Source organism: Panthera onca, chromosome X, assembly GCF_046562875.1.
Source record: "Panthera onca isolate mPanOnc1 chromosome X, mPanOnc1 haplotype 2, whole genome shotgun sequence".
Classification (NCBI taxonomy): domain Eukaryota; kingdom Metazoa; phylum Chordata; class Mammalia; order Carnivora; family Felidae; genus Panthera; species Panthera onca.
Window position 1 is genome coordinate 2,676,925 of NC_138357.1, and position 22,170 is coordinate 2,699,094.

Consider the following 22,170-nt stretch of genomic DNA (forward strand, 5'->3'; position numbering starts at 1 on the left):
AGCAAGTGTGTCGAGGAGGATGAAATGCTCTTGTTTGGACATCTTCATTCTGCAATTCCCATGGGGCATCCAAGCGTGCAGTTTGATGAGGACATGAGGAGCTCAGGGAAGGGGGTCCCACCCCACCCAGAGACAAAACATTTGGAGCCATCAGCGGGCAGATGGTCCCTCGGATGAGAGGACTTTGGGCGAGAATGGCGTTGGAGGCACCAAAGGTCCTGGGGCTGAGGCTGGGAGCCCACCTCCACCGCACTGAACTCAAGCAAAGGAGAAGGAGGAGGGAGTTCCAAGGATGGGCAGGCAGGGAGGGAGGAGATTAGCCCAAAGGTGGGGGCTTACAGAAGCTGAGAAAGGAAAAGGTTGTGAGAAGGAAGGAGGGTCAACTGTGCTGAGAGGTGGAGCAAAATGAGGGCTGAAAGGTGACAAAGGAAAAGTAGTCAAGGCATCACAGTCCAGCCCTAGCGGGGGGAGGGAGTAGTGGGCACCCCAAGGTAGAGCCAGACAGTCCTGGACTTGGAGTCAGCAGGTATGGAAGGAAGGAGAGTAGGAAGAGACGAGGCTGAAAACAGAGGGAAGGAATTGACAGTCGGTCTGCAGGCCAGCTGGCTGGCTGGGGACACGGGACCCATGTATGTTCCCACGGGAGCACCCTGTCTGAGGAAGGACCCCAGATAAATCATGGCAGAAACCAAGAAAGAGGACAATGTGGGGTGCGAGCCATGGCAGGGCTAACACCAAGGTTTGGTGGACAGAAATTCTCACTGTGGGTGTTTAGAGCAGCAGTTCACCTGTATTAGGAGAGCCTGTCTTGGCCCTCAGTGGGGAGAAGGGGAGGGGGTCCACACACGAGGCCGACTGGGAAAGCTGGTTTGTGACAGAACACTTGTGCTTCTTCATTTACCCAGCATTTACCACCTGACAGACAGGAAAGTCGGGAGAGTAAGACCATATGGGCCAGTCAAGCTCCCACTATGAGACCAACTCCAATGTGGCCTGTTTCTGGGCGATGGGTGAGTGTAGAAAAAAATGAGAGTGCCTTTGCCCTTGATGCTAGGAACTTTCTCCCAGTAACAGGCCAAGGAGGCTTCTCAGCAGTGGGGAGGAAATGAGCAAAGGAGATTCATAGAAGAGGAACTGGGAATGGCCAACACACTTGTGCAAGGATGCCCAACCTCACTGCCGACCAGGGAAATGCAAGGCACACAGTAATGAGGTAGCACTTCTCCCCATGGGAGTGGGCAAGTGGTCAAGGCTGGACAAGGCCAAAGGCTGCTCAGGCTGTGGGGGCACACAGGACCACACCTATGCTGCTGGTGGGAGTGAACACAGGTTCAGCCACTCATGGGAGATAACAGATTAGCAACACCTGGCCATGGCTTTGATGGGCACAGCCCAAGTCCCAGAAAAACCACTTCTTGGTGTACGTTCCAGAGCCTGTTGGGCCGACAGCGGCTAAGACAGGCATGCGTGGGGTGCTGGTGGCAGCAGTGTCTGTAACAGTCAAAGACTGGGAACAGTGTGAACGCCCATCCACAGGGTCATAGACAAATAAACCAGGGCTGTGATTCAACAAGGAGCATGAGTGAGCTGGACACTCAGGAAAACCTTGACCGGTATAGCTTGAGTGTGAAAGGCAAGTCACAGAAGAGGATGTCTGGCCAGACGCCAGGCAGGCAAGGAAAGAGAAGCCAACAACGCCGGGAGGTGTGACCCCAAGGGAACCTGTCTGCCATCTGACCGGTGGAGAGGCTGTCCACATGGCCCCAGACTCCCATGACAGGATGGGTGCAAGGTGGCGAGACCCAGAGGGGCTGGCACTCCATTTTGAGTTGTGGCAGCACTGCCTTGGTACAGTGACTAGCCTAGGTAGCAAAGGAAAGGGGAAGGATCTGTAGAAGAAGACTGACTCCGGGCCAGACAGAGGTCTCTGGGGAGGCACAACACCCATGCTGCTCTCAGGGGCCAAGAGGGCAGATGTCTCAGAGCTCATTAGGCTGGTGAGAGCACAGGGGGGCAGGGGACACATCCAGCGCTTCACGCCCAGCCCACTGGCTCTCCTGTACACACCCTCAGGTAGAGACCCCAGTTCTGTCCCTCCACTGATGCCCAGAGAAGGGGCAAGGACTTGCCCAAAGGACACATGGTAAGATACAGGCCCAAGGGGTTGAGCTCTAAGTAGCAGAAGCCCGTTCTTGGGATTGGGACATGAAGTGAGCAAAACAGGAAAGTCCTTGACACCCTCCTTGGGGCAGGGCCCTGGCACTGGGGCAGCGACGCATCTTGGCCCGTCGTGTGCCCACAGCGGCCACGGCCCCCGCGCGAGTATGGGGACTGCTGACCCCCGGTTGCGGTGGTGTGTGCGAGCGCTCATGTGCGCAGGTGGCATCTATTCCACGTAGTCGCACCTGGACGAAGTGCTTCTCGCCTAGCTGGGACAGGACCCGTTCTGGGTGGAGTGGAGGAGGGGCGGAAACAGGTGAAGGAGCCCCAGAACGCTCCCCCATCCCGCGCTCCACCCATGCCAGAATGCAGCGCTGGCGGGCGCATCTCGGGCCTGCCCAGCGGCTCTCTGGTGGGCACCCGGGGATATGGACCCCTCGCCAGGCTGACGCCCCGAGAGCATGTTCCGGGAGGGGCGGGCGGTGGGCAGGGTTGGGTCTAGGATGGGGGCACTGGCTCTCGGGTCCCCAGGGTCCCCACCTGTGCCAGCGCCCCCTCGGGGGCGGGGGAAGGAGCAGGTGACGTCACGCGCGGTCCCGGGGTGCCCGCGGCGGTGGCCACAGCCTGGCCGCGTGACCCGCGCGCGCCAATGGCCCGGCGGTCTCCGGGGCGACGCGGAGGGTCCGCGCTCCGCCGCCACTGCGCCCCCGCCCCGAGTCCGCACTGCAGAGAGTGGTGGCGAGCAGGCGCCGGCGCGCTAGCCCACGTGCCGCGCTGAGAGAGGGACAGGGAGAGGAAGAAGGAGAGGGAGTGAGAGGCAGCCAGGAAAAGAGGGGCGCACGACCCCGCTGCCGCTCGGCGCAGCCCCTGCGCCCCACCTGCTGGGACCTCGACGAGGAAGGACCCCGACCCAGAGGAAGGTAGGTACCAGAACCGGGGAGGGTGCGCTCAGCCCTCCGGGAGTCCCGCCCGCCCGCCCCAGTAGGACTGCGGCAGCCCGCGGGGGCGAGAGGGACGCGGTGGGGAGGGGGCCGTGGCCCCCGGCAGGCGGGTGGAAGGCGGGGCAGGGGTCTAGCCTGGGCTGCAAAGGCACCGCCCCGGGGGAGGAGGGTCACCTGGGGGGTGGGCGCAGAGGGGCGGGGGGCGGGGGGCGGGCCGCTTAACCTCGCTCTCGCCTCGTTTGTATTCACAGGCTGTGGAGACCTGGGCGGTTCTCTCTGAGTCCTAGACTCCCTCACTAATTCACCCCCCCCCCCACCCCCTCCACCCTGCCCAGTGTCACCCTGGTCCGCGCCGGGAACCGTTTCCTACGGCTGATATTAACCCCGCGCCGGCGGAAATTGCACGCGATGGCGGTGACGTTGCTGCGGGACTGGTGCAGGTGGATGGGCATCAGCGCTCGAAGGGGTCTGCTCATTCTGGGCATCCCGGAGGACTGTGATGAAGCCGAACTCCAAGAGTCTCTGGAGGCCGCCCTGTGGCCCATGGGTCACTTCACCGTGCTGGGCAAAGTGTTTCGAGAGGAGGATAATGCCACTGCAGCCCTGGTCGAGCTTGACCGGGAAGTTAACTATGCTTTGGTCCCCAGGGAAATCCCGGGCACCGGGGGTCCCTGGAACGTAGTCTTTGTGCCCCGTTGCTCAGGCGAGGAGTTTCTCAGTCGCGTGTTCCACTTCCTGGAGCAACAGGGGCAGACGGTGGAGAGTGTGGCTGGGGCCCTGGGGCTGGGACTGCGCCGGGTGTGCTGGCTCCGATCGGTCAGTCAGGCAGTCCAGCCCTGGGTGGAGACCATGCGGTACCAGCGCCTGGGCGTGTTTTCTGGGAGGGATCAGCCCGCCCCGGGGGAGGAGTCCTTTGAGGCCTGGCTAGACCACACCACAGACATGCTACATGTATGGCAGGGGGTCTCAGAAAGGGAGAAGAGGAGGCGGCTGATGGAAGGCCTTCGAGGGACGGCCCTGCAGCTCGTGCACGGGCTCCTGGCAGAGAACCCTGCCAGGACGGCTCAGGACTGCCTGGCGGCCCTGATCCAGGTGTTTGGAGACAACGAGTCGCAGGCAACCATCCGGGTGAAGTGTTTGACAGCTCAGCAAGAGTCAGGCGAGCGGCTCTCTGCTTTTGTGTTGCGGCTGGAAGTTTTGCTGCAGAAAGCCATTGAGAAGGGGGCCCTGGCCAGAGCCTCAGCTGACCATGTACGCCTGAGGCAGGTGCTCACCAGGGCCAACCTTACTGAGCCGCTGGATGAAGCGCTGAGGAAGTTGAGAATGGTTGGGAGGTCTCCAAGTTTCCTAGAGATGCTGGGGCTTGTTCGGGAGTCTGAGGCATGGGAGGCCAGTCTAGCCAGGAACGAGAGAGCCCAGGCAGAGGAAGGGGCTGGTGCCCGGGCCAATGCCCAGGCTGATGCCAGAGCCGGTGCTAAGGCGGAGGATGACAAGGTGGAGGAGAAGGAGCAGGAAGAGCGGGAGTCTGAGGAGGAGGACAGTGACGATCATGACGCTGTCCTTGCGGGCCTAGGTCAGGCAAGACCCTCAGAGGCCCCTGGGGGCCCCACCCCCGCCCAGATGGGCAGCGCTTCCAGGGAGGGCCCGGGAGGTCCTGGCTGTGAGCCAGAGGGCCTCGCCCAGGCAGGAGACCAGGAGACTGGGGAGCCCCTGGAGGAGGGGCTCAAGCCCATCCCAGAGGAGTTGGGAAATGAGGACGGGGCTGGGGAGATGAGCCCCCCCAAGTCCTCCTCGGGCAAATAGGCTCAGAAGGCCCAGAGGCCCCCTCTCCTCTCAGACAGCAGAGCTCTGGAGGCAGGGGGAGGCCACGCCAGGGCAGCAGCCTCACCCCACATGTGGAGCAGGGCCAAGGGAAGCACCCACCCAGCCCAAGCCAAGCTCCCGGGCACTCCACCACCCCCACGGGGACCTGATCACCACCATCAGCCCTTCCAACGGACCAGGATGACCATACTTGATGCAGAATGGGGCAGGGAGAGGTGCCCCCTCCCATGGCAGCTGAGGCAGCCCCAGCCCCAGCCCGAAACCCTGCCAGTTCAGGCAGCCAGCCTGGGAAGCACCCCTGAGTGGCTGGCCCTAGCCTAGGTGAGGGGCACCTGAAAATGTGTGCCACCCACACTGGCCTGGGAGATGTTAGGAGCCGTCTCAAGGGTGCCAGCCCCTCGGGCCGCCCAAGAGGGGGACCCTCATTCACTGACCCCTGGAGCACGTCGCTCCATGCTCTGGGAAGCCCACTTGTGTCTCTGTAGGCCCCTCAGTGACCCCCGTGTCAAGTGGCACCCCCCCTCCCCCGCTCCCCCTACACACACCCTAGTTACCATTCCCGTGCAGAGCCTTGAGGTGTGCAGGAGCCCGCAGCGGGTGTCCTGGCCTAACGAAGCAGCCTCCTCTCAGCCCGGGTGTGTGCCACGAGCTTCAGTGCGAGCCCAGGCTCTGCTCGCTGTCGTGCGGTGTCGTGAGCTCAGCCTCTGCTTCCTCGGTGTAGATTTAGGCCAACTGCTGCTTGTTCTTGTGGAGATGTATGTGTGTTCTTATCTGAGCAGCCGCCCCCACCCCACCCCAGAGACCTCTCGAGCCCAATCCCAGGAGATGGCGGGAAGGACAGAAGAGAGCATGGCTGGTGCTCACCCCGTGACCTCAGGAAGGAGGAACTGGACCAAGGACAGAGGTGGCCTGTGGGAGTCTCCACGGAAACCGTGCTGTGATGTGCCACTCTCTTGTTACTTGTGACTCAGTTTCTTCGGCTTGTCCAAGTGCCCCGTGCTGCGTTTTCCAGCATCCTGTGACTGTCCTGTGCAGGCCATAGGGCAGGGCCAGGCCCCAGCATGTCAGCCAGAGTGGAGAGTGCCCTAGAGTGAGGGGCCATGGCCAGCATCCATCATCTTGGCCAAGGGCCGATCGTGGGGCCCTCAGGAAGGGAGACTATGGCAGGAGGGCCACGGTGTTGGGGGAAACAGAGGCACCTCATTTGGGACCCCAAGAGGAGGGGGTCCGTGACCTATGGGCTGTAGTGGCCGTCAGACGTTCCTCTCTGTGTTGTCATTCCCTCTCTTCAATGGTTTCAGTAAATGTTTCTCTTCAATAAATTTCATTGAATGTTTCAGCCGAGTCTTGCCTCTGCTGTGGGCAATTGAGGGAAGGGTCTACGGGGGTTGGGAGAGGGAGCCAGAGAAAAGATTCTTGTTCAGCACCCATGGGAGGCTTCTCCAGTGACAGGGTAGGGTAGGCACTTTGACAGGAAAAATAGGATGTGTTGAGGGCCATTGTTCTATTTTATAGGTGAACTATAAAGTTTTGGGGTTCCATTGGTCCTCATCTTGGGTTGGTCCTGTCACCTTTGCTTTTTGAAATGTGTGAGGTTTTTCATAGTTTTCTCCTTTACTAGGGGGAAGTGTACACTGGCATCCAGCTCCTGGGATTGAATATTGTTTCAGGTGCATGATGCATGGAGTAGGGCCACGCAACAAAGAACTGTCTTGTCCCAAAGGGTTATAACATCCTTGGTGAGAAAGCCAAATTAGACTGATGGGGTTTTAATTTTTTTATTTTCAGTTTTTGTTTCAATTCTGGTTAATTGACATACAGTGTTATGTTTGTTTCAGGTGTACAGTATAGTGATTCAACACTTCCATACATCACCCGATGCTCATCAGAAGGGCCCTCCTTAGTCCCCATCATCTGTTTGACTCATCACCCACCCACCTCCCCTCTGGTAACCATCAGTTTGTTCTCTATAAATAAGAGTTTGTTTCTTGGTTTCTCATGGAATACTACTCGGCAATCAAAAAGAACGCAATCTTGCCATTTGCAGCAATGTGGATGGAACTAGAATGGATTATGCTAATCAAAATAGGCAGAGAAAGACAAAAGTCATAGGATTTATCTCATATGTGGAGTTTAAGAAACACAACAGATGAACATAGGGGAAGGGAAGGAAAATAAGATAAGAACAGGGTGGCAACAATGGTGTGGTACTGGGGTATGTTCAGGGTTGCATCCAAGATAGGCTGTGTGACTGGAACTTAGCACAAGCTGTGGCTGGCTGAGGCACCTAGAAACCTCAGGGAGTCCCAGGAGTAATTAGGTTCAACTTTGAAGGGAGGGGAATGGGCATCCGGTAGTACCTGAGGCTCCAGAATCTGTGGAAGGGCTGCATGGCTCAGGGCATCCACAGGCTCAGAGAGTTCATGTGTGTAATCCCAGAACCAAACAGTCACGGAATGGCCTGGTCATGACGTTGGGTGCCCATACGAGGAGCTGCATGCTAGAGTCTGTGGTGAGGGGCTATCCCATGTATTTGTGATCAGTAACCGTAAGAGACTATTAAGTACAGAGAACAAACCCAAGGCTGATGAAGGGTAGGTGGATGGGGTTTGGGCTAAATGGGTGATGGTCATTAAGGAGGGAACTTGCTGGGATGAGTACTTGGTGTTATATGGAAGTGATGAATCACTGGGTTCTACTCCTGAAACCAAAACTACACGGTATATTAACTAACATGAATTTAAATAAATAAAATTTAAAAAAGAGTCTGCTTCTTGATTTCTCTCTATATTTTTCCCCCTTTGTTCATTTTGTTTCTTAAATTCTATATATGTATGAAATTATATGGTATTTGTCTTTTCTGACAGACTTATTTCACTTAAAATAATACTCTCTAGCTAGAACCATGTTGTTGCAAATGGCAAGATTTCATCCTTTTTATGGTTAAATATTATTCCAGGGTGTATGGATGTGCGTGTGTGTGTGTGCGTGTGTGTGTGCGCGTGTGCGTGTGTGCGTGTGCATGTGTGTATATGAGAAGCTTCATAGCTGGTGTGAGGGAGACAAGAGAGAGAGAGGAGAGAGAGAGAGCACCATTGGCTGAGTTATGATCATGTGACGTTCGGTGTCACATACTAGTATTGCCAGACATAGCTCATTTATCAAGTTACAATTTATTAGAAATGTTTGCTTGTCTGGTGGAACACCTGAAGAACAAATTACTTGCAATCCAGGTTTTGATACACAAACACACACACACACAGCTCTAGAGCCTAGAGTTTTTCTGTCGCTTAGTAACTTTTTTCATTATTGTTCCATAATGAGATTGTCACACTTAGAATACCTGAAATTAAAACCAATATGGGTTTTTTTTGTTTGTTTAAAAACCCTATCAGTCTAAGAAGATGTGATGTGATGTGTGTGTGTGTGTGTGTGTGTGTGTTTGTGTATCAAAACCTGGATTGCAAGTAATTTGTTCTTCAGGTGTTCCACCAGACAAGCAAACATTTCTAATAAATTGTAACTTGATAAATGAGCTATGTCTGGCAATACTAGTATGTGACACCGAACGTCACATGATCATAACTCAGCCAATGGTGCTCTCTCTCTCTCCTCTCTCTCTCTTGTCTCCCTCACACCAGCTACGAAGCTTCTCATATACACACATGCACACGCACACACGCACACGCGCACACACACACGCACACACACACACGCACATCCATACACCCTGGAATAATATTTAACCATAAAAAGGATGAAATCTTGCCATTTGCAACAACATGGTTCTAGCTAGAGAGTATTATTTTAAGTGAAATAAGTCTGTCAGAAAAGACAAATACCATATAATTTCATACATATATAGAATTTAAGAAACAAAATGAACAAAGGGGGAAAAATATAGAGAGAAATCAAGAAGCAGACTCTTTTTTAAATTTTATTTATTTAAATTCATGTTAGTTAATATACCGTGTAGTTTTGGTTTCAGGAGTAGAACCCAGTGATTCATCACTTCCATATAACACCAAGTACTCATCCCAGCAAGTTCCCTCCTTAATGACCATCACCCATTTAGCCCAAACCCCATCCACCTACCCTTCATCAGCCTTGGGTTTGTTCTCTGTACTTAATAGTCTCTTACGGTTACTGATCACAAATACATGGGATAGCCCCTCACCACAGACTCTAGCATGCAGCTCCTCGTATGGGCACCCAACGTCATGACCAGTCCATTCCGTGACTGTTTGGTTCTGGGATTACACACATGAACTCTCTGAGCCTGTGGATGCCCTGAGCCATGCAGCCCTTCCACAGATTCTGGAGCCTCAGGTACTACCGGATGCCCATTCCCCTCCCTTCAAAGTTGAACCTAATTACTCCTGGGACTCCCTGAGGTTTCTAGGTGCCTCAGCCAGCCACAGCTTGTGCTAAGTTCCAGTCACACAGCCTATCTTGGATGCAACCCTGAACATACCCCAGTACCACACCATTGTTGCCACCCTGTTCTTATCTTATTTTCCTTCCCTTCCCCTATGTTCATCTGTTGTGTTTCTTAAACTCCACATATGAGATAAATCCTATGACTTTTGTCTTTCTCTGCCTATTTTGATTAGCATAATCCATTCTAGTTCCATCCACATTGCTGCAAATGGCAAGATTGCGTTCTTTTTGATTGCCGAGTAGTATTCCATGAGAAACCAAGAAACAAACTCTTATTTATAGAGAACAAACTGATGGTTACCAGAGGGGAGGTGGGTGGGTGATGAGTCAAACAGATGATGGGGACTAAGGAGGGCCCTTCTGATGAGCATCGGGTGATGTATGGAAGTGTTGAATCACTATACTGTACACCTGAAACAAACATAACACTGTATGTCAATTAACCAGAATTGAAACAAAAACTGAAAATAAAAAAATTAAAACCCCATCAGTCTAATTTGGCTTTCTCACCAAGGATGTTATAACCCTTTGGGACAAGACAGTTCTTTGTTGCGTGGCCCTACTCCATGCATCATGCACCTGAAACAATATTCAATCCCAGGAGCTGGATGCCAGTGTACACTTCCCCCTAGTAAAGGAGAAAACTATGAAAAACCTCACACATTTCAAAAAGCAAAGGTGACAGGACCAACCCAAGATGAGGACCAATGGAACCCCAAAACTTTATAGTTCACCTATAAAATAGAACAATGGCCCTCAACACATCCTATTTTTCCTGTCAAAGTGCCTACCCTACCCTGTCACTGGAGAAGCCTCCCATGGGTGCTGAACAAGAATCTTTTCTCTGGCTCCCTCTCCCAACCCCCGTAGACCCTTCCCTCAATTGCCCACAGCAGAGGCAAGACTCGGCTGAAACATTCAATGAAATTTATTGAAGAGAAACATTTACTGAAACCATTGAAGAGAGGGAATGACAACACAGAGAGGAACGTCTGACGGCCACTACAGCCCATAGGTCACGGACCCCCTCCTCTTGGGGTCCCAAATGAGGTGCCTCTGTTTCCCCCAACACCGTGGCCCTCCTGCCATAGTCTCCCTTCCTGAGGGCCCCACGATCGGCCCTTGGCCAAGATGATGGATGCTGGCCATGGCCCCTCACTCTAGGGCACTCTCCACTCTGGCTGACATGCTGGGGCCTGGCCCTGCCCTATGGCCTGCACAGGACAGTCACAGGATGCTGGAAAACGCAGCACGGGGCACTTGGACAAGCCGAAGAAACTGAGTCACAAGTAACAAGAGAGTGGCACATCACAGCACGGTTTCCGTGGAGACTCCCACAGGCCACCTCTGTCCTTGGTCCAGTTCCTCCTTCCTGAGGTCACGGGGTGAGCACCAGCCATGCTCTCTTCTGTCCTTCCCGCCATCTCCTGGGATTGGGCTCGAGAGGTCTCTGGGGTGGGGTGGGGGCGGCTGCTCAGATAAGAACACACATACATCTCCACAAGAACAAGCAGCAGTTGGCCTAAATCTACACCGAGGAAGCAGAGGCTGAGCTCACGACACCGCACGACAGCGAGCAGAGCCTGGGCTCGCACTGAAGCTCGTGGCACACACCCGGGCTGAGAGGAGGCTGCTTCGTTAGGCCAGGACACCCGCTGCGGGCTCCTGCACACCTCAAGGCTCTGCACGGGAATGGTAACTAGGGTGTGTGTAGGGGGAGCGGGGGAGGGGGGGTGCCACTTGACACGGGGGTCACTGAGGGGCCTACAGAGACACAAGTGGGCTTCCCAGAGCATGGAGCGACGTGCTCCAGGGGTCAGTGAATGAGGGTCCCCCTCTTGGGCGGCCCGAGGGGCTGGCACCCTTGAGACGGCTCCTAACATCTCCCAGGCCAGTGTGGGTGGCACACATTTTCAGGTGCCCCTCACCTAGGCTAGGGCCAGCCACTCAGGGGTGCTTCCCAGGCTGGCTGCCTGAACTGGCAGGGTTTCGGGCTGGGGCTGGGGCTGCCTCAGCTGCCATGGGAGGGGGCACCTCTCCCTGCCCCATTCTGCATCAAGTATGGTCATCCTGGTCCGTTGGAAGGGCTGATGGTGGTGATCAGGTCCCCGTGGGGGTGGTGGAGTGCCCGGGAGCTTGGCTTGGGCTGGGTGGGTGCTTCCCTTGGCCCTGCTCCACATGTGGGGTGAGGCTGCTGCCCTGGCGTGGCCTCCCCCTGCCTCCAGAGCTCTGCTGTCTGAGAGGAGAGGGGGCCTCTGGGCCTTCTGAGCCTATTTGCCCGAGGAGGACTTGGGGGGGCTCATCTCCCCAGCCCCGTCCTCATTTCCCAACTCCTCTGGGATGGGCTTGAGCCCCTCCTCCAGGGGCTCCCCAGTCTCCTGGTCTCCTGCCTGGGCGAGGCCCTCTGGCTCACAGCCAGGACCTCCCGGGCCCTCCCTGGAAGCGCTGCCCATCTGGGCGGGGGTGGGGCCCCCAGGGGCCTCTGAGGGTCTTGCCTGACCTAGGCCCGCAAGGACAGCGTCATGATCGTCACTGTCCTCCTCCTCAGACTCCCGCTCTTCCTGCTCCTTCTCCTCCACCTTGTCATCCTCCGCCTTAGCACCGGCTCTGGCATCAGCCTGGGCATTGGCCCGGGCACCAGCCCCTTCCTCTGCCTGGGCTCTCTCGTTCCTGGCTAGACTGGCCTCCCATGCCTCAGACTCCCGAACAAGCCCCAGCATCTCTAGGAAACTTGGAGACCTCCCAACCATTCTCAACTTCCTCAGCGCTTCATCCAGCGGCTCAGTAAGGTTGGCCCTGGTGAGCACCTGCCTCAGGCGTACATGGTCAGCTGAGGCTCTGGCCAGGGCCCCCTTCTCAATGGCTTTCTGCAGCAAAACTTCCAGCCGCAACACAAAAGCAGAGAGCCGCTCGCCTGACTCTTGCTGAGCTGTCAAACACTTCACCCGGATGGTTGCCTGCGACTCGTTGTCTCCAAACACCTGGATCAGGGCCGCCAGGCAGTCCTGAGCCGTCCTGGCAGGGTTCTCTGCCAGGAGCCCGTGCACGAGCTGCAGGGCCGTCCCTCGAAGGCCTTCCATCAGCCGCCTCCTCTTCTCCCTTTCTGAGACCCCCTGCCATACATGTAGCATGTCTGTGGTGTGGTCTAGCCAGGCCTCAAAGGACTCCTCCCCCGGGGCGGGCTGATCCCTCCCAGAAAACACGCCCAGGCGCTGGTACCGCATGGTCTCCACCCAGGGCTGGACTGCCTGACTGACCGATCGGAGCCAGCACACCCGGCGCAGTCCCAGCCCCAGGGCCCCAGCCACACTCTCCACCGTCTGCCCCTGTTGCTCCAGGAAGTGGAACACGCGACTGAGAAACTCCTCGCCTGAGCAACGGGGCACAAAGACTACGTTCCAGGGACCCCCGGTGCCCGGGATTTCCCTGGGGACCAAAGCATAGTTAACTTCCCGGTCAAGCTCGACCAGGGCTGCAGTGGCATTATCCTCCTCTCGAAACACTTTGCCCAGCACGGTGAAGTGACCCATGGGCCACAGGGCGGCCTCCAGAGACTCTTGGAGTTCGGCTTCATCACAGTCCTCCGGGATGCCCAGAATGAGCAGACCCCTTCGAGCGCTGATGCCCATCCACCTGCACCAGTCCCGCAGCAACGTCACCGCCATCGCGTGCAATTTCCGCCGGCGCGGGGTTAATATCAGCCGTAGGAAACGGTTCCCGGCGCGGACCAGGGTGACACTGGGCAGGGTGGAGGGGGTGGGGGGGGGGGTGAATTAGTGAGGGAGTCTAGGACTCAGAGAGAACCGCCCAGGTCTCCACAGCCTGTGAATACAAACGAGGCGAGAGCGAGGTTAAGCGGCCCGCCCCCCGCCCCCCGCCCCTCTGCGCCCACCCCCCAGGTGACCCTCCTCCCCCGGGGCGGTGCCTTTGCAGCCCAGGCTAGACCCCTGCCCCGCCTTCCACCCGCCTGCCGGGGGCCACGGCCCCCTCCCCACCGCGTCCCTCTCGCCCCCGCGGGCTGCCGCAGTCCTACTGGGGCGGGCGGGCGGGACTCCCGGAGGGCTGAGCGCACCCTCCCCGGTTCTGGTACCTACCTTCCTCTGGGTCGGGGTCCTTCCTCGTCGAGGTCCCAGCAGGTGGGGCGCAGGGGCTGCGCCGAGCGGCAGCGGGGTCGTGCGCCCCTCTTTTCCTGGCTGCCTCTCACTCCCTCTCCTTCTTCCTCTCCCTGTCCCTCTCTCAGCGCGGCACGTGGGCTAGCGCGCCGGCGCCTGCTCGCCACCACTCTCTGCAGTGCGGACTCGGGGCGGGGGCGCAGTGGCGGCGGAGCGCGGACCCTCCGCGTCGCCCCGGAGACCGCCGGGCCATTGGCGCGCGCGGGTCACGCGGCCAGGCTGTGGCCACCGCCGCGGGCACCCCGGGACCGCGCGTGACGTCACCTGCTCCTTCCCCCGCCCCCGAGGGGGCGCTGGCACAGGTGGGGACCCTGGGGACCCGAGAGCCAGTGCCCCCATCCTAGACCCAACCCTGCCCACCGCCCGCCCCTCCCGGAACATGCTCTCGGGGCGTCAGCCTGGCGAGGGGTCCATATCCCCGGGTGCCCACCAGAGAGCCGCTGGGCAGGCCCGAGATGCGCCCGCCAGCGCTGCATTCTGGCATGGGTGGAGCGCGGGATGGGGGAGCGTTCTGGGGCTCCTTCACCTGTTTCCGCCCCTCCTCCACTCCACCCAGAACGGGTCCTGTCCCAGCTAGGCGAGAAGCACTTCGTCCAGGTGCGACTACGTGGAATAGATGCCACCTGCGCACATGAGCGCTCGCACACACCACCGCAACCGGGGGTCAGCAGTCCCCATACTCGCGCGGGGGCCGTGGCCGCTGTGGGCACACGACGGGCCAAGATGCGTCGCTGCCCCAGTGCCAGGGCCCTGCCCCAAGGAGGGTGTCAAGGACTTTCCTGTTTTGCTCACTTCATGTCCCAATCCCAAGAACGGGCTTCTGCTACTTAGAGCTCAACCCCTTGGGCCTGTATCTTACCATGTGTCCTTTGGGCAAGTCCTTGCCCCTTCTCTGGGCATCAGTGGAGGGACAGAACTGGGGTCTCTACCTGAGGGTGTGTACAGGAGAGCCAGTGGGCTGGGCGTGAAGCGCTGGATGTGTCCCCTGCCCCCCTGTGCTCTCACCAGCCTAATGAGCTCTGAGACATCTGCCCTCTTGGCCCCTGAGAGCAGCATGGGTGTTGTGCCTCCCCAGAGACCTCTGTCTGGCCCGGAGTCAGTCTTCTTCTACAGATCCTTCCCCTTTCCTTTGCTACCTAGGCTAGTCACTGTACCAAGGCAGTGCTGCCACAACTCAAAATGGAGTGCCAGCCCCTCTGGGTCTCGCCACCTTGCACCCATCCTGTCATGGGAGTCTGGGGCCATGTGGACAGCCTCTCCACCGGTCAGATGGCAGACAGGTTCCCTTGGGGTCACACCTCCCGGCGTTGTTGGCTTCTCTTTCCTTGCCTGCCTGGCGTCTGGCCAGACATCCTCTTCTGTGACTTGCCTTTCACACTCAAGCTATACCGGTCAAGGTTTTCCTGAGTGTCCAGCTCACTCATGCTCCTTGTTGAATCACAGCCCTGGTTTATTTGTCTATGACCCTGTGGATGGGCGTTCACACTGTTCCCAGTCTTTGACTGTTACAGACACTGCTGCCACCAGCACCCCACGCATGCCTGTCTTAGCCGCTGTCGGCCCAACAGGCTCTGGAACGTACACCAAGAAGTGGTTTTTCTGGGACTTGGGCTGTGCCCATCAAAGCCATGGCCAGGTGTTGCTAATCTGTTATCTCCCATGAGTGGCTGAACCTGTGTTCACTCCCACCAGCAGCATAGGTGTGGTCCTGTGTGCCCCCACAGCCTGAGCAGCCTTTGGCCTTGTCCAGCCTTGACCACTTGCCCACTCCCATGGGGAGAAGTGCTACCTCATTACTGTGTGCCTTGCATTTCCCTGGTCGGCAGTGAGGTTGGGCATCCTTGCACAAGTGTGTTGGCCATTCCCAGTTCCTCTTCTATGAATCTCCTTTGCTCATTTCCTCCCCACTGCTGAGAAGCCTCCTTGGCCTGTTACTGGGAGAAAGTTCCTAGCATCAAGGGCAAAGGCACTCTCATTTTTTTCTACACTCACCCATCGCCCAGAAACAGGCCACATTGGAGTTGGTCTCATAGTGGGAGCTTGACTGGCCCATATGGTCTTACTCTCCCGACTTTCCTGTCTGTCAGGTGGTAAATGCTGGGTAAATGAAGAAGCACAAGTGTTCTGTCACAAACCAGCTTTCCCAGTCGGCCTCGTGTGTGGACCCCCTCCCCTTCTCCCCACTGAGGGCCAAGACAGGCTCTCCTAATACAGGTGAACTGCTGCTCTAAACACCCACAGTGAGAATTTCTGTCCACCAAACCTTGGTGTTAGCCCTGCCATGGCTCGCACCCCACATTGTCCTCTTTCTTGGTTTCTGCCATGATTTATCTGGGGTCCTTCCTCAGACAGGGTGCTCCCGTGGGAACATACATGGGTCCCGTGTCCCCAGCCAGCCAGCTGGCCTGCAGACCGACTGTCAATTCCTTCCCTCTGTTTTCAGCCTCGTCTCTTCCTACTCTCCTTCCTTCCATACCTGCTGACTCCAAGTCCAGGACTGTCTGGCTCTACCTTGGGGTGCCCACTACTCCCTCCCCCCGCTAGGGCTGGACTGTGATGCCTTGACTACTTTTCCTTTGTCACCTTTCAGCCCTCATTTTGCTCCACCTCTCAGCACAGTTGACCCTCCTTCCTTCTCACAACCTTTTCCTTTCTCAGCTTCTGTAAGCCCCCACCTTTGGGCTAATCTCCTCCCTCCCTGCCTGCCCATCCTTGGAACTCCCTCCTCCTTCTCCTTTGCTTGAGTTCAGTGCGGTGGAGGTGGGCTCCCAGCCTCAGCCCCAGGACCTTTGGTGCCTCCAACGCCATTCTCGCCCAAAGTCCTCTCATCCGAGGGACCATCTGCCCGCTGATGGCTCCAAATGTTTTGTCTCTGGGTGGGGTGGGACCCCCTTCCCTGAGCTCCTCATGTCCTCATCAAACTGCACGCTTGGATGCCCCATGGGAATTGCAGAATGAAGATGTCCAAACAAGAGCATTTCATCCTCCTCGACACACTTGCTTCTTCCCCGGGATTCCCCCAAGGGCTCCACCTTCCACCTGGTTGCTCCAGCAAAGATGCCAGGATTCTTTCTCCCCCCTCCTTTGTTCCTTACGCCCAATCTAACCCAATGTGGGATTTTATCCACTTTAATCGATGACTGCTGGCCCTCTCCACGTCTCCATGGTCTCCTGCTCTCCCAGCCTCCACTCTGGCCTCTCTTTCTACTTCACTCCCACCCACAGGGAAGCCAGGGCAAACTCTCTGCAACAGCACCAGACCATGCTCCTCCCCGGTGACAAGTCCTCCCTGTGGCTCCCCATCTCTTTAGACTAAGGAAACTCCAAAGTCCCTTCCCTGGCCAAAAGCCCCTTTTGCCCCACCCCCACCCCCCCGGGAGCTGGCCTCCTCTTATGGTCTTCTTCTTCCCATACCACCCACCCCCAGCACCTCTCACCAAACTCCTGATTCATTGGCCTTATCAGCTGGCCCCAGAGCACCATACCCAGCTCTTTCCCATCTGTGGCCTCTGCCTTCCCTCTGCTTCTGTGTGGGACAACCCACCCCAAGAACTTCCTGTGGTGGTGGCCTCCTCCTCCTCCTCCTCCTCTTCCTCATTCAAGTCTCAGCAGAAATGCCCTCTCCTCCCAGAGGCCTCCTCTGCCCAGCCACCCACATCAAAAGTGGAACCTGGAATACTCTCCATTCATATTTACATTAGCAGCATTGATTTATATGTCATCATATGATAGATAGAAAGCAGAGATTTGGGTCTCTGCTTTGGGGCATCAGGGTCTCCCTCCCCAGATGGCAAGCTCCCCAGGAGAAGGGGCCTTGCCCATGTTTCTCATCCCAGGGCCTCATCCCAGAGCCTGGCCCAGAGGAGGCCCTCAGTGCCTTGTTTTGAGCAAGCACCTGAATATGTCAGCCTGCTGCCATCTGCCACGGGCCTGGGACCTTTACCCTGAGGGCTGTGGAGGGCCCTGATGGGTTTGAAGTGAGAGGGTGGCAAGGATCAGACCTGCTGTGTGGTTAACTGGGCAGCAGGGAGGTAAGCCTGGAGCAGACGGGGTTTTCTGCGGTTGGCCAGACCAGACAGTGATGGCCTCGGTCTCTTCAGGCAGAGGGTTTAAAGAGAAAGGGAGAAGATACAATCTCTAGGGAGGGAGAAGGCACAGGGAGGGCTCAAGCAGGGTCCCATATTTTTCACTTGTGTGTGGGCCCAGAGGATGGGAGGGTCCTTCTCTGACATGGAGAATCACACCAACAGTTATCTTTCTTTTCCTCTCACCTTTTGTGAGAGAGGGTGTTGGGAAGTGGGGTGACGGGGGTGGGGATGAGTTCTTGTGGCCATGCTTGCATTTGAGAGGCCTGTGTGACACCCAGGTAGATATACACTCTGCCCTCTTCCTCCTACCCCCACTGCCACCCAGGCCCTGTGGGCAGCTGGGCTCCCTGGTAGAGGTAAAGGAATTGTAATTGTGCCACCTGCTTGGCCCAGCTCCCAGGGTCTTCCATCTTTTGGCTTGGTCCCCCTGATTTCCAGTACTGGGCCCTGCACAGAGCCGGCACCCAGTAGATGTTAACCACGTGGAGAAATAAGCACAGAAACACTTCACTTTGGGTGGCGCAGAGATGCTTCCATCAAGACTCACAGAGGGCCCGGGCCACTAGGTGACTGGACGCTCCCATAACATACTTCCTCTAGTAGTGGCTGTTGGGAATAAAGTCCAAGGGATGGCCAGCCTAGCTGAGCACATAGAACATGGGCATGGCAGCAGAGGGAGGTCTCGGTGCTTCCCTTCACTTGGCTGCTTCACTTGACCTCAGGTGTGTCCCTTAACCTCCACAGGTTGAGTGAGAGTGTTGTCTGCTCACAACCCAGGAAGAGCTTCTCTGCTTTGCACCACAAACGCCAAGGGCCCAAGCCCTGCACAGCCAAACGGGCCCCTCCTGTCTCCTCCAGGGAGAGCCTGAAGTTCCCTCCTACCTTCTTACCAGGCAGTGCCCATCCACACTTCCTAAACTGTGGCTTCAGACCAGGTCCCAGCCAGCCGAAGACTTCTCTGGCTGCTCAACAGCCGTCTTCCTCCACCACCCCCTTTCCTCACACACCCGGCTCTTGCTCCTAGCCTCTGGGGGCTCCCTGTCCTGCCCCAAGCCCTCCACAGGCTCTTGGGCAGCCAGGCGGGCCCTCTCCTCCCTTTTTGAACCCCCCATCTCCTTGCTGGCTGCTCCTACCTGGGGGACAGTACTTTCTCAGCTTCTTCCTGGCTGCCAGCCCCCTCTGTGTCCACCTGCCCACTGAAACCTCAAAAGTGCAGGTGGCTCCTTTTGGGTTCACACGGCGCTTTGGAGCATCACCTCAACGTGGCACTCATGCTTCCCCGACTCAGGGTACTGCTGGGCTGGATAAGTGTCAGCATGTCCTCCTTCGGTCCTTCACAGACCCGGTTGCCTACGGCACACTCTGTAACTCATGGAAGTCCCTCTGGGGGAGCTGGGTGGCAGCAGGCTCAGTACAAATGTGGGACTCGGGGTGTGGCCAGCCTCGAGTGGTTGCCAGCCTCTCTCTGCCTTGGGTCGGGGTTAGGATGGTTCTCATGTTGAGAATTGGTGATAGGAGTGTGAATTGTCAGAACAGCTTTAAATATGTGCATGCAGTCATTTTCAACAAATCATCCAGCTACCTTGAGACCCAGCCCTGGCTCTCCTACTTATTTACCTAGGAGAATGGAACATAAAGAAGGAGACTCACTCAACAATGTTCCCATCAGCTTTCATCATAATAGCCCCACACTGGAGCCAACCCAAATGCCCATCAGCAGGAGAAGGGATAAGGGGCTTGCTGTGAATCCCTACCCTGTGGCGATCCCACCCAGCAGTAAAAACCAGTGGGCCCCTGACCCTCACAACCCCATAGGTGTGTCTCACAGACAATATGCCAAGTGAGAGAGGATAGATGCCAGAGTGTGACACCGTATGATTCCACTGATACAGAATGCAAGAGGAGGCAAAAAGGATCTGTGGCACAGGACATTCTGAGGGCGGTTGCCTCCAGGGAGGCAGGAGCAACTGGCAAGGCAGTCAGAGGTACTTCCTGGGAAGACAGAAATGTTCTGTAGCTTGACAAAGGGCTGGGTCAGTCACTGGGTGGATGCAATTTTCAAAATGCATCAAACTGTGTACACTTTGAGTAGAGGCAGCAGTAATAAAATGAACCATGTTCTTTAAGGCTCTGTTACAGAGCACCTGGTGCTATGGACTGAATTTTGTCTCCCCAGTGTTTGTATGAATGTACGTACATATGTTTGTATGCCAGGGCCCTAAATCCCAATGACTGTATTGGGAGATAAGGCCTATAAGGAGGCAATTAAGGTTAAATGAGATCATAAGGCCCTGATCCGATAAGGAGTAGTGTCCTTCTGAGAAGAGATGCCAGGTAGTGCTCTGTCTGTCTCTGTCTCTGTCTCTCTCTCTCTCTCTCACTGTCTCTCTTTCTCCCCTCTCCCCCATCTCCAAATGCACAAAGAAGAGGTCCTGTGAGCACACAAAGAGATGGAAGCCACCTACAGGTTGGGAAGAGAGCTCTCAGCAGAAACCAACCACATTGGCACCCTGATCTCAGACTTCCAGCCTCCAGAACTATGAGAAAATCAAGGTCTGTTGTTTAAGCTGCCCAGTCTGTGGTATTTCCTTACAGTGGCCTGAGATAACTAAGATACCTGGGTTCCCTTGTGTTTGCCTGGGAAAGTCGCACTTCCCTGGAGAACCCCTATTTCCTCATCTGTCAATCGGAGTCATCTGCCTGTCTCACTGGGAGGCTGTGAGAATCCCCTGAGAGAGTGTATGTGGTAGTGTTTTGGAAGATTCCAAGTTCTGGCATTCTCCTGAGGTGACATTGTGTTCCCTGCCATGGTGAGTACGGTGCCTCTGTAATGTGCAGGCTCCTCTCCCAGCCCTGCCTCCTCAGAGCCTAGCCATTGCCATTGCCACCTCCTAGGAACGAAGCCCTTGAAAGGAGCACAAGTCTGTCTCTCCTGACCTGCCACCTCTGTGCCTGGAATAAGGGTGCGTCCTGCCCTATAATGCCTTGACCCGGGTGACCGAGTCCACGTTCTCCCTCAGGAGCCAGACCAGCCCAATCCAACCCAACAGGACCTCAGTGAGCCCTGAAGCCTTTGCTTACTTGTCTATGGCCCTCCTTCCTGGGCTGCCTCTCTCGTAACTAACCTCCAGCCTTCTCCAAATGCAAGTGTTCCTTTAGCCTCCAAGGGCCAGGTGTACAGGGGATCCCTTCCCTTGGGAAGGAAAGATATGTTTTATCTTTTCCTTCCCTCCTTCTCCCCCACGGGGAAGGAAATTCCATCCTGGTGAACTTGGGGGAGCTCCGAGGGCCTTCCCCAGACAAAATGAGGAACTTCTTTAATTTATCCAACAAGGAGTTGAGCTGTACCCTCTATATTCCACTCATTATAGTATGTGCTGAGCCTCCGCCTGCACATCAGAGCAGAAGTAGACCCTGCCCTAACTCAGTGCATAATCTAAGGGGTGACCACAGACCATAAAGAAATTATTCCCCATGCAAACGTTGAGGAATAAACTCTGTCATATCCATCAAGGGGACTCACCCCACCCCTACCCCAGTGTCCTGGCATCCATTCAGGTGGCAGAAAAAGCTCTTTGTGCACATTCCCTTCCAGGAATGGATAGTACAGAGCTGCAAAGGATCAACCAGTATTCACTGAGTGCTTGTTTCAAGTCAAGTATGGCTCTAGAGTTCAGGGATCCGGGCAGTCAGTGCAACAAGAAACGTCCAGAGAGAATAAAGGGTATAACTCTTGGCCTCATTCTCCTCCTCCTCTTCCTTCTCCCCTTCCCTCCCTCGCTCCATCCCCTCCCGCTTCTTCTCTTTCTCCTTCTTCTTCTCCTCCTTTTTCTCCTCCTCCTCCTCCTCCCACTCCTCCTCCTCCTCCTCCTCCTCCTCCTCCTCCTCCTTTTCTTTCTTCTATGGGGCCTGACAAAGACCATCCTCTTGAAAACTATGACTCTTGGATGTCGCAGCCAGGTGCATGAAACAGAAAAGTGTCCTTTTTTAGTGTCAAGACTCATCAAGTGAGGAGAACTCAGAGCATGGAGAGTGACCCATAAACTGTAGTGTAGGAAGGAATGAACGGAGGCCAAAGAGCTGTTCTGTCATTCAAAAGGAATTGAGTGGATGGCTTGGGAATGCATGTGGAGGAACTGTAATTTTGAATTTTTTAAAAATCACTCCTCTTTCTGCTGCTTCGTTATTGGTGTATAGAAACGCAACAGATTTCTGCACATTGATTTTATATCCTGCAACTTTGCTGAATTCATGTATTAGTTCTAGCAATTTTTTTGGTGGAGTCTTTTGGGTTTTCTACATAGAGTGTCATGTTGTCTGCGAATGGTGAAAGTTTGACTTCTTCCTTGCCGATTTGGATGCCTTATATTTCCTTTTGGTGTCTGCTGAGGTTAAGACTTCTAGTACTATGTTAAATAACAGTGGTGAACGTGGACATCCTTGTTTTGTTCCTGACCATAGGGGAAAGGCTCTCGGTTTTTCCCCATTGAAGATGATACTAGCTGTGGGTCTTTCTTATATGGCCTTTATGATGTTGAGACATGT

At 55.9% G+C, this 22,170-nt stretch overlaps 2 protein-coding genes across 4 annotated transcripts; one reads left to right on the plus strand and one right to left on the minus strand.

Moving 5' to 3' along the window:
* The first annotated feature begins 2,732 nt into the window (after positions 1-2,732).
* Positions 2,733-6,261, plus strand: LOC132676250 (paraneoplastic antigen-like protein 6B). 2 transcript variants are annotated; one of them, XM_078442441.2, is made up of 2 exons: positions 2,733-3,080; positions 3,353-6,261. In XM_078442441.2, the coding sequence occupies exon 2, from the start codon at positions 3,510-3,512 to the stop codon at positions 4,902-4,904; it is 1,395 nt and encodes a 464-aa protein (XP_078298567.1). In that variant the 5' UTR covers positions 2,733-3,080; positions 3,353-3,509; the 3' UTR covers positions 4,905-6,261. The 2 variants fall into 2 exon arrangements, with proteins under 2 accessions (XP_078298567.1, XP_060484365.1); XM_060628382.3 differs by having other exon boundaries at positions 3,437-6,261.
* Positions 6,262-10,278: 4,017 nt separating this feature from the next.
* LOC132676249 (paraneoplastic antigen-like protein 6B) lies at positions 10,279-13,807 on the minus strand. Of its 2 annotated transcripts, none has more exons than XM_081792359.1 (2): positions 13,460-13,807; positions 10,279-13,103 (listed from the first exon to the last, which is right to left on the minus strand). In XM_081792359.1, the coding sequence occupies exon 2, from the start codon at positions 13,028-13,030 to the stop codon at positions 11,636-11,638; it is 1,395 nt and encodes a 464-aa protein (XP_081648485.1). In that variant the 5' UTR covers positions 13,031-13,103; positions 13,460-13,807; the 3' UTR covers positions 10,279-11,635. The 2 variants fall into 2 exon arrangements, with proteins under 2 accessions (XP_081648485.1, XP_081648484.1); XM_081792358.1 differs by having other exon boundaries at positions 10,279-13,187.
* Positions 13,808-22,170: the final 8,363 nt, after the last annotated feature.

What these genes read in the sequence shown, in the direction of transcription:
- LOC132676250 (XM_078442441.2), top strand. Translation starts at nt 3,510, where the DNA reads ATGGCGGTGACGTTGCTGCGGGACTGGTGCAGGTGGATGGGCATCAGC.
- LOC132676249 (XM_081792359.1), bottom strand. Translation starts at nt 13,030, where the DNA reads ATGGCGGTGACGTTGCTGCGGGACTGGTGCAGGTGGATGGGCATCAGC.